Below are 13,995 nucleotides of genomic sequence, written 5' to 3'. Positions count from 1 at the left end.
TAATTTTTCTGAAACTTTTTAAATTTGACATCTGTCACAGTCTGTTTCTTTATGTTAAACATCTGCAGAACGTTCTGTTGAATCGATATACTATAATCATTCTTCTGTAATAGATATTTCGATGGCCTCCATTTTGGTTATTATAAACAATATTATATTGAACATCCTTTTTCTTATATCTTTATGCACAGATGTTTTTCTGGAGAATAGATTTTTAGAGATGGGCATGTGCTTTTCACATTATGTAGCTACTATCATACTATCAAATTACCTTCCAAAAAAGTTATACCAACATTCATTTCTATCAGTGTTATGAGAGCGCCAATTTACATCTTTCACGACAGTAAAACTTGAAATTTTTACCACTCTACTATTGTTTTAATTTGCACTTTGCTGCTTACTAATAAGATGGAGTATCTTTTGTTAGTTTATTGACCATTGATTTTTATTTTGTGTACCACCTATTTATATATTATTCTCATTTTTCTACTGGATTATTTATTTTAATAGGAAGTGCTTTATAAAGTATGGATATTAACCTTTGTCTGTTGAGATGTCTGAAATATTTCCTCTTAGTCCTTATCTTTTAACATTGGGGTATCTTTCATAGTAGTACATCTTTTAAATTTTTATGTAGTAAAATCAGTCAGCCTTCATGGCTTCTATGTTTTGTGCTTGCTTAGAGAAGTTTTCCCAACTCTAACATGATAAAAATATCCTCAGTTTTTCAGCTTTATTTTTTGCATTTAAACATTTAATTGAACTGGTACTCATTTTTGTGTGTGGTGTGAGGCAGAAATCTAACTTAATCATTTTTTAAATTGTTTTCCAAAATGGCTCTCATTCATTGGTATTAGCTTGTAGAAATAGTGTATTTATTTACAGAGGCAGACGGAGCACAGCGGTAATATAATTTTCTCAAGGTCACAGAGAAAATTCTTGTAAGGATTAGGTCTAAAATTATTTTTGTTAGCTAATCTGTGCCACTTGTTTCTTCATTTAACATTTTTTACATAGGTTATAGAAGTGTTGAAAAATATATTTTATTTCTGTGATGTTTATTTCAATGAAACTGAGTTCCATTAATAGGTGGATTAAGGCAGCTATGCATGTACAGAGCTTTCTTGAAAAATAATTGATTTTTGATATTGAAAAATATCTGTGCTAAACTGTTATTTAGATCAGTTGTGCTGAATTCTGGTGTGTGTTAATGAATAAGATTTAGCAGAGTGTATAACTTTTCACACTTTGTCTATATATGTTGCTTTTTACTGAGGTTTATTTACTATTAGTATATCTAATGTAGTCATTTTTCTGAGGATATTCACTTTACAGCTGCTGTAGCAGCTCTGACAAGCTCAGTTTATTGCCACATAATTACTATATTAAACTCACATAGTATTAATCACAGAATATGTTTAACACAGGGGTAAATATAAAACTATTACAGCTTTACAAAAAGCAGCATGAGCAGATACTTACTCATAAATTGTGTCAGACCGTGCTTATTGAAAGCTCATTTCAGATAAAATGTTTCTACCGAGGCAGGCTTTTGATTTGGTTTTATTTATTTATTTATTTATTTTTTAATTTCACCTCCCATAGTTAGATTTCTTTCTGTCACCACATATTTGACCCCTTTTACCCCATCTATCTCCCTCCTCCTATTTGGTTTTATTTATGATTCAGTTGATGGTCTGGATGTGTGTGAGCAGATAACTTGTTGTAAACTATTTTTAAGTTAAATACCAGTTTTGATGTATTAATGAGTTTGGCCTCTTTTTTATTTTTTTCTTTTAAAAAAATTTTAACTTACAAACAAGTCTAAGTTTTAAATCTCCATGCTGTAATTTACTCATTCTCAAAAGATACTTGTCTTTAACATACTAAAATTATTCATTTTTTCAAATAAATTTTTGTTGATTACATTTTCTTAATTATTTTGGTTAATTTTACAAAAAGTCATCATTAAAAACAAATCTCTCAAAGTAGGATCTCAGAAAGTTATTTGCACACCCATATTTATTGCAGCATTATTCACAATAGCTAAGAGGTAGAGGCAACCCAGATGTCCACTAACAAATGAATGGGTAAAGAAAATGTGGTGTATGCATACAATGGAGTGTTATGAAGCCTTAAAAAGGAAGGAAATCCTGTCATGCCTTACAACATGGATGAACCTGAAGGACATTATGTTAAGCAGAATAAGCTAGTCACCCATATGAAGAATCTCGTTTAGTCAGAATCATAGAAAGAGCTATGGAGATGGAGGATAGGGAATTTGTATTTAATGGGTACAGAGTTTCAGATTTTCATGAAAAAGTTCTAGAGTCTATTGCAAAACAATGCAAATATGCTTAACTACTGAATTTTGTACTTAAAAATGGTTAAGATGTTAAATATAATGTTATATGTTTTTTTGCCACAATAAAAAATGAGCAACCAAATTGAAATGTACTTTAAAGGCAAAATATAGCCTGGTAAAAAATATAGCAAGTACTTTTAGGACAACAACAAAAAGAATGTAAAATTAATAGCTTTGATGTTGATTTTATGTTGAAATGGTAATCTTTTGAGTCTGTTGTACTAAATAAAGTATATTAAAATTTAAAAAGCCACCAAAGTCAATAATGTGTTTTGTAGACAGTAGCCCCTTTTTAGTGATTGTCGGTAGAATTAATTTTATTAATTTCTATATTTCTACTCCCTTGGGGTGCCATCTTTTTTTATTTACCTTTCTAAGGGAGTATCTGTTTAATACTTACATGGGAGTCCTGTAAGGAAATAAAGTGTTGAAGACAGTTTTATATTGATTCAGAGAGATGAATGTAATTTATGGAGTCAACACTGTTCTTTGTGCCCCTGTGTGGTGTAATATGGCTTCGTGCTGTTTTTTAAATGTCTTAACTACAATGTCTTGATTAAATTCTCTTATTACTAATTACGTGCTTCCAACTTAAATGTCTAGTTACAAAATGCCCTTTTAATTTTTCTGAATTAATAATTATATAGACTTTTTGTAAGTTCCAACAGTTTGTCCTTACCTTATCTTTATTTCTGTTTCTACCTAATTCCTTAACCTACAGTTCTGTATTCGTCGGATTCATCTTATACTGAAGTCTATTCTCCCCAGATCTCTACAGCAAGGGTTCTTTCTCTTAGGAAACTCTTTGTTTCATATTTGACCACCCAATTTAACACTAAACTCTTAGGAAACAGTTCTTTGGGGTGCTTGTTTAAAGACTTTAGGTAGCTCTGTAGCATTCCCCAAACACAGAAAAAAATGAAAATATTTCCAAATCACTTATAATTATCTTCACAGCACAAATCTTGGTATTTGGCTATAGGAAAGTTTTTTTCAAACATTTTATTTTCTGTATTCTACTATCAGTTTTTCAGTAGTTTTTTCCCTTTGAACCATTAAAATTTGTACATGTTGAAATAAACTTATTAAGAAGTACCAAATTGAATGAGTACACTCAATCATTATTACACAGCAGTAAGCTGGACATCAGAAGAATAGTTGGATTTCTATATAATCTTTTCATATTGTTTTTGGGAGACAGGAAATGAGTTTTATTTAAAAGTTAATTGGTATTTTGAAAATGCCACAAAGAAGTTCAATAGATGATAGTTATGCTCATGGAATTTTTGCTGCTGGGAATTTTAGTATAACTTTGTACTTGGTCTTTGGGAAACTTTCATTTGCTAATAAAATTTTCTAATTTTCCTTGAAGTTACTTAAAAAAATTAATTCTCTGAAAATGTCTTTTTTCCTCAGGAGTTTCAGAATCACAATAAATAAGTTCTGATTCTATTTGATGAGGTTTTTCTTGGATGTCTGGGATTAATTACAGTAAGAATAACTTCAGGAGATATGTGTGTCTTAATTGAAAATGACTGCAAACTGATGGGTTGCTGCTACTTACAGGTTAAAGTGGTGATTTTAAACAATAAGATAGATCATGCAGCTCTCAGAAAACTGCTGTTAATAAAAGTCTTATTTATTTAGCTTATAGTTTACTTATGGACAAATAATATGCCTTTATGGAAAAACATTACTTGAAAGGCAAGATATATTTGTCCACTACCTTGAAATTGGTGTTTTAAGGCTTCTTTTTTGAAGACGTTATTGTTTGTTATGTAGTTGTAAAATGTTTTGAAATGCATATCATTTTGTAACTATAGGTAAAAGAATACATGTTGAGCTGCAAGAATCTTCATTGGTGTTATGAAGATAGGCTAGTGTTTATTTCCCCCAGATTTTGTTATCAGTAGAGGCTATGGACACAAGTTCTGCCCTGAGCACTCTGCCTGGGTGTGGATTTCCCTTCCCGCTGGGAATCTCTTTGGGCTGAAGCAGATGGGGAGAGTGCAGTAAAGAGGAGGCACAACGTGATGGTGGGCGGTAAAAGATCACATTAAGGCTTCATGCTAGGTCGTCAGCTCTGCGAGGACAAAGACTTTGTGGCTTAGTCACCGCCGATGGCCCACAAAAAAGCATCAATAAATAAATAAATATTGGATGAATGAAGATGTTGGTAAGTTCCCATCTACTATTAAGAATCCATGTTCTACATACTCACTTTGAAAATCTGAGGAGGGGTTATTAAAAATCCTAACCCCAGAGTATTTTATTTGTTACTAGCAGAAGAAAAGTGAATTGATAACATGTCATGTCTGACCTTATATTCAGTGCTTTCTTGACTATATATTCCAACAGACCTGATTTTATCACTATTACTCTCTTTAAGCATCCCTACATGGAAGCCAGTTGTTGATTATTTTGCAGAAAATAACCTTTCTAAACAAGTTCGAACTTTTCCTTTGCTTCCGAGGGCCTCCACAATATGCCCTTAGCCAACCTATGTGTATTTTCTCTACTGTTTAAAGGATCTTCTTGCTCCTGCCCAGTGGCTCTCCTTACGGTCTTCCGTGAGCATCTAGTTTCCTTCCCCCTACCTGCCTTTCTTCAGGTCAAGAGACCCTTCTTTTTGCCCAGGAGCAAATCTAGGTTTTGTGGGAGTGCTTTTTAAGAAATAGAAAATTAATTTCAAATGCAAATTTGCTGCAAAAGTGAATTTTTATTTACAACGAAATAAATCACAAAAATGGCAACTTCTAAAAAGTCGACAAATATAAAATTCAGAAATATATTGTAATGTTTGTATTAATTCACTGTCTAACACAAAACTGTGAAACCTTTTTCTCTACATTTTTTGGCTGCATATTCTTTGATTGCCCCTTCATATTATAAAAAGTGTTATTTTCTGAAAAGAGACTAGAGAGATAAATCAGTATTTTCTATAGCATGGTTAACCAAAATATGGTTTTTATTATTGATAGATTAGAAAAGCTTCAGCCTCACAACTTGTTATTAGTAACATCATATAAATTTGTAAGGTTGCTATCAATTTGGGAAAAACCTCTACCAAGTCTCTTTTATATGTGAACTATAAGATATTTATATATAAGCTATTAGATAATTACTTGGCTTCATTTTTTCTCGTACATTGCTTATGAAATACTCTTTGAATTGACACATTTATATTGTGATGCTATCTGGCCCTGCACATTTCTGTCGCAATGCAGAGTGAGTTGGTCTAGTGACATTTGTACACAAGGATGGTTAACAATACCTTGACCATACATGGAAGTGACTGAGAACTACATAAATATATTCCACTAAACCCAAAATAAATGTATCACCCACTTAACTTTCTCTTTAGTGATCCCCAGATAGTTAGAGCCGCTCTAACTCTACTGACAGGGAACATGATGGGGAGAAAGTTGAGATGGAAAGAGGCTGTGGTTTTAACAATCAGGGGTAAGATCGTGATGAAAATATCTCACATTTGCACATCGTATAGAAGTAATTGGTAATTTGGAGCAGAGTTGGATAACTCACTTCCTGATTTCAAAGAATATTACAAAGCTACAGCAATCAAAACAATATGGCATTGGCATAAAGACAGGCAAATAGACCAATAGAATAGAAATAAACCCTCACATATATGGTCAAAGGATCTTTCAGCAGGGGCGCCAGGACCACTCACTGGGGAGCAGAATCTTTTCAACAAACGGTGTTGGGTACACTGGCTGCCCAAAAGAATGAAGTTGAACCTTTATCTTACAATATGTACAAAAATTGACTCAAAATAGATTAAAGCTTAAGACCTAAACCTGTAAGAAAACATAGGAGAAAAGCTTCATAACATGGACTTGGCAGTGATTCTTTGGATATGACACCGAAAGCACAGGCAAAAAAGCAAAAATAGAAAGTGAGACTATATCAAACATAAAAATTTTTTGCATCAAAGGACAAAATCTATAGAATTAAAAGGCAGCCTACAGACTGGGAGAAGATATCTGCGAGTCATATATCTGATAAGAGATTAATATCCACAATATATAAAGAACTACAACTCAACAACACAAAAATCAAATAACCTGATTTTAAAAAAGGACAAAGGACTTGAGTAGACATTTCTCCAAAGATGATATATAAATGGCCAACAAGCATATCAAAGACACTCAGTAATTATCAAAGAAAATCAAAATCACAATGAGATATAATCATTTCACACCCATTAGGATAGCTATAAAAAAAAAAGTAAATAACAAGTGTTGACAAGGATGTGGGGAAACTGAATCCTTTGTGCATCGTTAGTGGGATTATAAAACGGCCTAACCGTTATGGAAATGGTATGGAGGTTCCTCAGAAATTTAAAAATAGAACTACCGTATGATCCAGCAATCCTTCTTCTGGGTTTGTATGCAAAAGAATAGAAAGCAGTGTCTTGAAGAAACATTTGCACACTCATAATTATGTAGCACTATTCACAATAGCCAAGAGATAGAAGCAACCCAAGTGTCCGTCAGCAGATGAGTGGATAAACAAAATGTGGTATATACATGCAATGGAATAGTATTCAGCCATAAAAAGAAGGAAATGCTGTCACATGCTACAACATGGATGAACCTTGAGAATGTTATGCTAAGTGAAATAAGCCGGTCACAAAAAAACAAATACTGTATGATTCCACTTATATAAGATATTTAAAGCAATCAGATTTCTATAAATAGAAAGTAGAATGGTAGTCACCAGGGGCTGGAGGGAAGGAAAAGGAGGTTGTTTAATGGGTATAGAATTTCATATTTACAAGATGAAAAATTTCTGGAGATCTGTTTCAAAACAATGTGACTATACTTAACACTACTTAAAAATGGTTAAGATGGTAAATTTTTGTTATGTGTATCTTACCACAATAAAAATAGAAAAAAATACATGGTAGCAAAAAATAAGAGAGATCATTTGGGCACAGTGTTAGGACCCCTCCTAGAGCTTTGGGGGAGCCCCATGAAAGTGAGAGGGCCTGCACCCTAAGCTTCATTCGCTTCATTCTGAACTGCCTCTGTTTTGACCATTCTGGTCTTGTCCTTCCTTTGAACAAAGCCCAGCTTTAACTGAGCTGTAGTCTCTCCATTTTCTAATTCCTCTTTCTCTTAGGGTGGAACCATACAATTAATATATCTTACAGTTTGTTGTTGACTGTCCTGTGTCTATGTCTTATCTCCCAATTATAGGATTTTAAATGTTGTCTTCTTTTGTACCCTATAAATCTTAGGTTCGTAGTATTTATCCGTTTATTCTTTTGCTTATTCAGTTGGTCATTCATTCAGCAAACATTCATTGAATTCCTTCTGTGTACTAGATCCAGAAATACAAGCCGCATACCCTGCCTTTAAGGAGCTCATACTTTAGAGGGGGAAGCACCAAGTCAATGGATAACGGTAATGGGGATGAAGGTGCCACCACTGAGGTGTGTACGAGGTGCCAGGAAGCACAGGGGACTCAGCTGGCATGTCAAGGAAGGAAGGTGTCCTCCAAATCTGAATTTGATTTTAGAGATTTGGTTTTAAAGAGTTTTAAAAAAATATATTTCCTAAAAGATCTGCTAGCATTCTAATTTCTGAATGTAATGAGAGTATAAATGCTAGATTTCTATTTTCTGACTACAGCCCAAAGATTTTGTATTCTAGTTGCTTTGGAGATTCCCATGAAGTTTTGGCTACTGTTTCCGCCTTCTGACTTTGTTGGGGATAAGAATCCTGGGAAAACTTAGCTCTTATATTTATATATTTTTCTCGTTGGCCTTCCTCCTTGCCATCGTTTGGTGATAGTGAAGTCGATAAGAATTACAAAAGCCTTTGCCTTTCTTATCTTCTCTACACAGCAAACTCCTACTCATTCTTAAAGACTCAGTTCAAGATCTCACCTCCCCAGTGAAATCTTTTCTGACTTTCTCAGCAGTTAGTCTTTTATATCCCTATAGCATAAATATCTTATCTCTCTGTTTATATTTTTTTAAAAAAAATTTAACACGTTTTTAAAGAAATAGAAGATAATCTAAATTTTACCTACAAATAAGCATGAAAGTAAGCTAGAAAAATGTTGAAAAACAGAATAAGAAGTAGACCCTTGCTCTGTTGAATTTCAAAGCCATTTTTATTAAAAATTATTGGGGCAACATTGATTAATAAAATTAAATAAGTTTCAAGTGCACAAGTCAGCAGTATGTCATATATATTTTGTATTGTATGTTCATCACCCAAAGTTAGATTTCCTTCTGTCACCATATATGTGGCCGCTTTTACTCCTGTCTATCTCCCCTCTCCCCTGCGCCCCTCTGGTAACCACTAGTCCACCATCTCTGTCCATGCGTCTCTTGTTTGTCTGTCACGTTTGTTGCTTTCAGTTTTATATCCCACATATGAGTGAAATCATATGGTCTAACTTAGTTTGCTTAGCATACTTATACTTTAATAAAGGCACTTAACCGTGCTATATTTTATTTATGGATTTACATGCCTGCATCTTTCAAGGTTGTTAACAGTCATCTCTTTATCCCCTGGGTCTGGTTCTAGAACTGTATCTAATGCAGAATAGTTCTTGACTGCATGAATGAATGGTGTGTCAAGTTTGGAGTCTTATTTTTGAAAGGATTGATTGGCCTTACTATATTGCATGGCCACAGGTTACATTCTTAACAACAACATGGTAGAATTACTTCTACCTTCAAAATATATTATATACTTTTCTCCACCTCTACCACCTCCACATGGTCCAGGATACCCTCCCTCACCTAGATGGTGGCAGTCACCTTCCAACTTGCTTTTCTGCTTTTCCTCTTGGTCTTCTATAATATATTTTCCATGCAGAAGGCAGGATGAGCTTTTGAAAACATAAATCTGATACTGTTTCTCCTAAAGTGGTTGTAAGACCTCCATGGGTCCTTGAAGTGCTTACTTTGGAGATTTTGGAAACTTTGTCCTGCTTTATAGGAAACGTTAAAAGGTACCCACATCCCATATTAAATATGTGGTTTTATTTAGTTTTGCTATCACATGTTAAAAGAATTGTACTGTTTTGCTTCTGAAATTCTTTGGCTACAAATAACTGACTTAATTTATAATTACTCAAAATTTCTTAACATATTTAGGAATATTTGCAAAGGAAGAATTGTTTTCAAATGTAATGAAATTTTATAAATACTAAATTTAATAGTGAATAAAGTTGCTGGTTGATATTTTGAGGACATTTAAGCATTCGCAAATTTTTATGGTTTTGATTTTCTTCTTGTATTTTAGACTTATAAATGTATTTTTTCAGTTCTCAAACATTTTCCTAGGACCCTGAAAAGCTTGTCGACCCTAGGTATTAGGTGGAGAGCAAATAATAGACAAAATGGCGCTGTTCACTCTCCCGCTTTCAAATTCTTCCGTGACTTTCCACTGTTTTTAAAATAAAATAAAAGCCTGCAAGACCCAGTATGATTTAGCAACTCCTACCTCCTCAGGTTCATTCCCTACCTCTCTCCTCTGCTCACATGTCCTAGCCGCCAATCATCCCTCTCGTTCTGTGAACACTCAAGCAGTTGCTTTTTAACTCAGCTTAAATATCCCTCCTGAGAAAAGCCTTCCCTAACCACCTTACCTAAAGCGAGCCTCCCTCAGTCGTTCCATATCCCATCACACCATTTCCTTCTCAGTGATTTCTTCTCCCATGAGAACCTTTCCTTTCCAGTTTATTGCTGTATCCTTAGCACCTAGCACAGAATCAGACACATGGAAAACATAGTACAGACTTATTGAACAAACGAAGAGTTAATAGATTTTGTAATTTAACCATCCTTGCATTTTTGGTATAAACCCTTTATGGTCATAATAAATTATTCTCTTTAAAACTGCTAAATTCTATTTGCAAGTATTAGGATTTTTGTGTCTGTCTTCACAAATGAAGAATGGATGGTCTATAGTGGTTTTTTTGGTACCGTCTTAATGTAGATGGGTATCAGAAATATGTTAGCCTCATAGAAGAAATTAGGAACCTTTCCTTTTTATCTCTGTAAGTTCAGAAATAGTAGGAATAATGGGAATTGTACGTTCAATAAAAGTTTGGTAGAAGTTTGGTAGAATTCACCCAGAAAACCATTTGTGCCTCATGTAGTTTTAGTTGCTAGTTCTTTGACTGTCTTATAGACTTCTGCTCTGGGTTTTTGTTGCTGTTATTTTCATAACGTTTCATGAGTTGATTTTGGTAATCTCCGTTTTCCTTGACTATCATCCATTTTATTTAATCTTCAATTTTATTGACGTAAAGTTATAATTCTCTCTTAATTTAAAAATCCTCAAGTATGTAGTTATAATGTTCTCTTTCTTAGCCATAGTGTTCATTTATGACTTCTCTTTTTTTAATTGCTGAGACTTTCCAAAAGATTATCTACTTTTATTTTTTTAAAAACAAAAAGTTTCTGGTTTTATTGATCCAGTCTACACTTTTTTTTTCTTTTTGGCTATTGCTTTATGTTTATGCTTTTGTCATTATTAATTTCTTTTTTGAGTTTGTTATTCATTTTCTAAATTTTTGAGTTACATGTTCAGTTCATTATTTTTCAATCTTGTTTCCTAATAAAAATATTTTAATAGTGGTATACAGTCACCGAAGGTGCCATCTTTAAAAGATAACACGTATTTGAGTATGTAAGTTATGGCTTATTTGTTTTAAAAAATAAACTCATTTTTTGTTACTTTGTATCCTCACTTTGTAAGAATATAATTTAAAAACCATAATTGTTAATATGAAGAATTATAATTAGAATATCATAGAGTCCAAAATGTCTGGAAATACAGGGGAAATGGTATATTTATTGCACTTGTTTCTTTTATATGAACAATTGGATTAATTGCTTTAATAGAGATATCTCACCAAAAAAAAGATGTCTGGAGGTTGGAAAAACATCGATCATATTATTTGAAACTAGAACTAATATTTTGTTTTAAAATGTGCTTATGTCTCCTGACTTTTTGAGCAGCTCGTTACTTAACACTTACAAGGTAACACATATACACATTCTTCAATAATTTCTGCATTGGGGAATGGAGACTTAGCAAAATTCAGTTTGAGAAAGAGGGCATGTCCATAACAAATCAAAACAAGGCGGCTGTACAGTCTTTATGCATTTTAACATGTTGATCATGCTCCACGTAAGTTAGCTTTCCGTAACTCATCTGGAAGGTATTGGAAGGATAAAAATAGACTAAGTATTCAAAATTTCCATTCTAGGAGTTTCCTGCTTTTGCCTACATCTCAATTGTCAGTCCAGGTCTTGGCTCCTACTCCATTCAGGGCTGCGCAAAGACAGTGGAAGCCTTTTACGCCATAAATACTTAAGCTGCCAGATCGTCTAGGCTTGGCCTTTGCCTGCCCTGAAACAGCTCTTTTCCTCTTCTTCTATCAGAGTAGAAAAAATGAGGGAGGAGAACTCTATAAAGACCCAGGAGCCAGGATGACAGACATGGGACTATGAAAGGGATCATAGGTGCATTTTCAAGGAATGCAGGGCTTACAGAATCCGTCAGCTCTCTGTGGGCTGGCATGGCAGATTACACTCTGTCGGCCTAGTTCATCTGGGAGAATCACACTATGGAATCCCATCTATTCTGGTTTATGGAGATGGACGGAGTCTGGTAGTCACTGGACACTTGCCCACTTGTATCATTTTTTAGTTATTTCCTTAAGCAATCCTTAAATAGATATAGGCAAGTTTCTGGAAACTGTGATTTTTTAATCCTTGCATTTGGGTGGCAGATTCCTTCTGTTCAGCTCAGCACTTCTGAATGGAGGTCCAAGTAATTAATTCATTTATTTACATACAATGCCGAGCTTGGTGTAGGGCCTCCCACAGCCATGAAGGAAGATGCGGTGTTTGTCCTTATACTTACTGGGGAAGACTAACAGTAAACACATTCTTTCACAGATAATAAATTGCTGTTACGACCAGTGCTATGAAGTAGTAAAAGTTGTTATGGGAGTGTTGAGCAGGAAGGCTGGTCTAGACTGGGAAGGACAAGGAAAGCCTTCCTGTAGTAATGACTTACTTTTGAGATGGCAAGGATAAGATGAACAGAACTGCAACAACAACAAAAAATTTAAGTGCCGTTTTAGACTACAAAGGAACCAAAGATACCATCTAGTGATACCATGGCTTATCCTTGCATTCCACAAATGAGAACACGGAGGCCCAGGGAGGTAAAGGACTTGCCTAACTCAGGTTGTACAGCTTGTTAGCCCCAGGGCTAGAGACACAAACCCAGCATAGGTTTCTTTGGTGGTTAGAAATCGAGATGCATATAGTGAGAAGGGACGTAAGGATGGGAGAAACTAGTCAGGTTTTTCATTTAGTGCTTACTCCAGGTCAGCTGCAGAGCTACTTCCTCCAGTGGGCGAGGAGATTAAAGATGACTCAGATCTGCCCTATCCCAGAAGAACTCAGTTTTTTGCATTGTGGTTAACAGGGTCCCCAACCCCAACCGGTCAGTGGCCTATTAGGAACCCGGGCCGCACAGCAGGAGGTGAGCGGTGGAGCTAGCAGACTTCATCTGTATCTGCAGCCGCTCCCCAGCACCAGCATCACTGCCTCAGCTCCACCTCAGAGCATCAAGCATTAGATTCTCGTAGGAGCGCTGGTCCCTGTTGCCAAGAATATTGGGGACCGCTGCTATAGTACAGTTTTTATTTGGAGGGGTGGAACCAAACACACATAGACCCAAAACAATGAATGCGGAGTTCAACTGGGAAACCAGTTCCTGTTTTGCAGCTGTTTAGCTGTGTGATTTTTGATGTCACTTAACCTCTCTGAGTTGCCATTCACAATTTATACTTTGGTGTATTTCCTCTCAACCTTTTTCCATGCATTTTACGAGCTTGTTAGAGGTCAGTTATGCCCTATAGTTCATCTTAATCTTCAAAAACTAAAGTCTCTTGTTTGGGTAAAGCATTGTTCAAGCCCCCTTTTAAAGAACAGTTTGCCAGCCTGTGCTTGCCCAAACATCTAAGAGAATAACTGTAGCAAACGAGCCAAGCTCCAGGATCTGCAAGAATCGTTAGCAACGAGTATATTTCTATAAACCAATAAAGGTTTTTATATTTTGTTCATCTGTTACCCTTATGCTGTTGCCACTTTCACATTCAGTGTGTGTAGGCGGAGAGTATGAGATAACAGCATTTCACAAATGAAAGTGAGTGGAAAAGGGCCGCTTTCCCTTTAAGGCAGTTTCATCCCCAGCTCCCTCCCCTTTTCTGATTGACAAACCTACCCGAAGTCACATGATCCGCCTCTATTTGAAGGTCACAAAAAGCTGCTTCCTTTAGAGACAGAGGGGGAGAGAGAGAGCAAGAGGGAGAGTGAGTGAGAGAGTTAGTTCAAGCCAAAATGGCCGACAGAGTCTCTACTGGTTTCTGAATATTTAAAATACAAAAAAACAGATAGACAAAAAGAAATCATTTTTTGGACCTTTTTTCATTTCCATTTCTACCTTGTATGCCTCAAATTGCTGGATTTAAGCACTGCTGCACTTTATGAGGTTGGTAAATATTTTCAATTTTTTAAAACCAATTGATTTATATGGATCTTGTCTAACTGTTTTCACTAG

At 35.0% G+C, this 13,995-nt stretch overlaps 1 protein-coding gene across 4 annotated transcripts in view; it reads left to right on the top strand.

The window, feature by feature from the left end:
• The window catches only part of TNRC6B (trinucleotide repeat containing 6B), a 204,229-nt gene that overhangs the window by 81,339 nt on the left and 108,895 nt on the right, over positions 1-13,995 (top strand). For 2 of the 4 annotated variants that reach the window (XM_015593603.2, XM_015593602.2), the window contains exon 1: positions 13,699-13,926. The exons of the other annotated variants lie outside the window; for them this stretch is intronic. In XM_015593603.2, the coding sequence (XP_015449089.1) occupies positions 13,922-13,926 (5 nt within the window). In that variant the 5' untranslated portion in view covers positions 13,699-13,921. Of the gene's footprint in view, positions 1-13,698; positions 13,927-13,995 lie in introns of those variants that run through there. 4 annotated transcript variants of the gene reach the window in all.

The sequence above is a fragment of the Pteropus alecto genome, unplaced genomic scaffold (genome assembly GCF_000325575.1).
Source record: "Pteropus alecto unplaced genomic scaffold, ASM32557v1 scaffold157, whole genome shotgun sequence".
NCBI lineage: Eukaryota > Metazoa > Chordata > Mammalia > Chiroptera > Pteropodidae > Pteropus > Pteropus alecto.
Note: the sequence above shows the minus strand (reverse complement) of the source record. Positions and strands in the feature narration are given on the sequence as shown.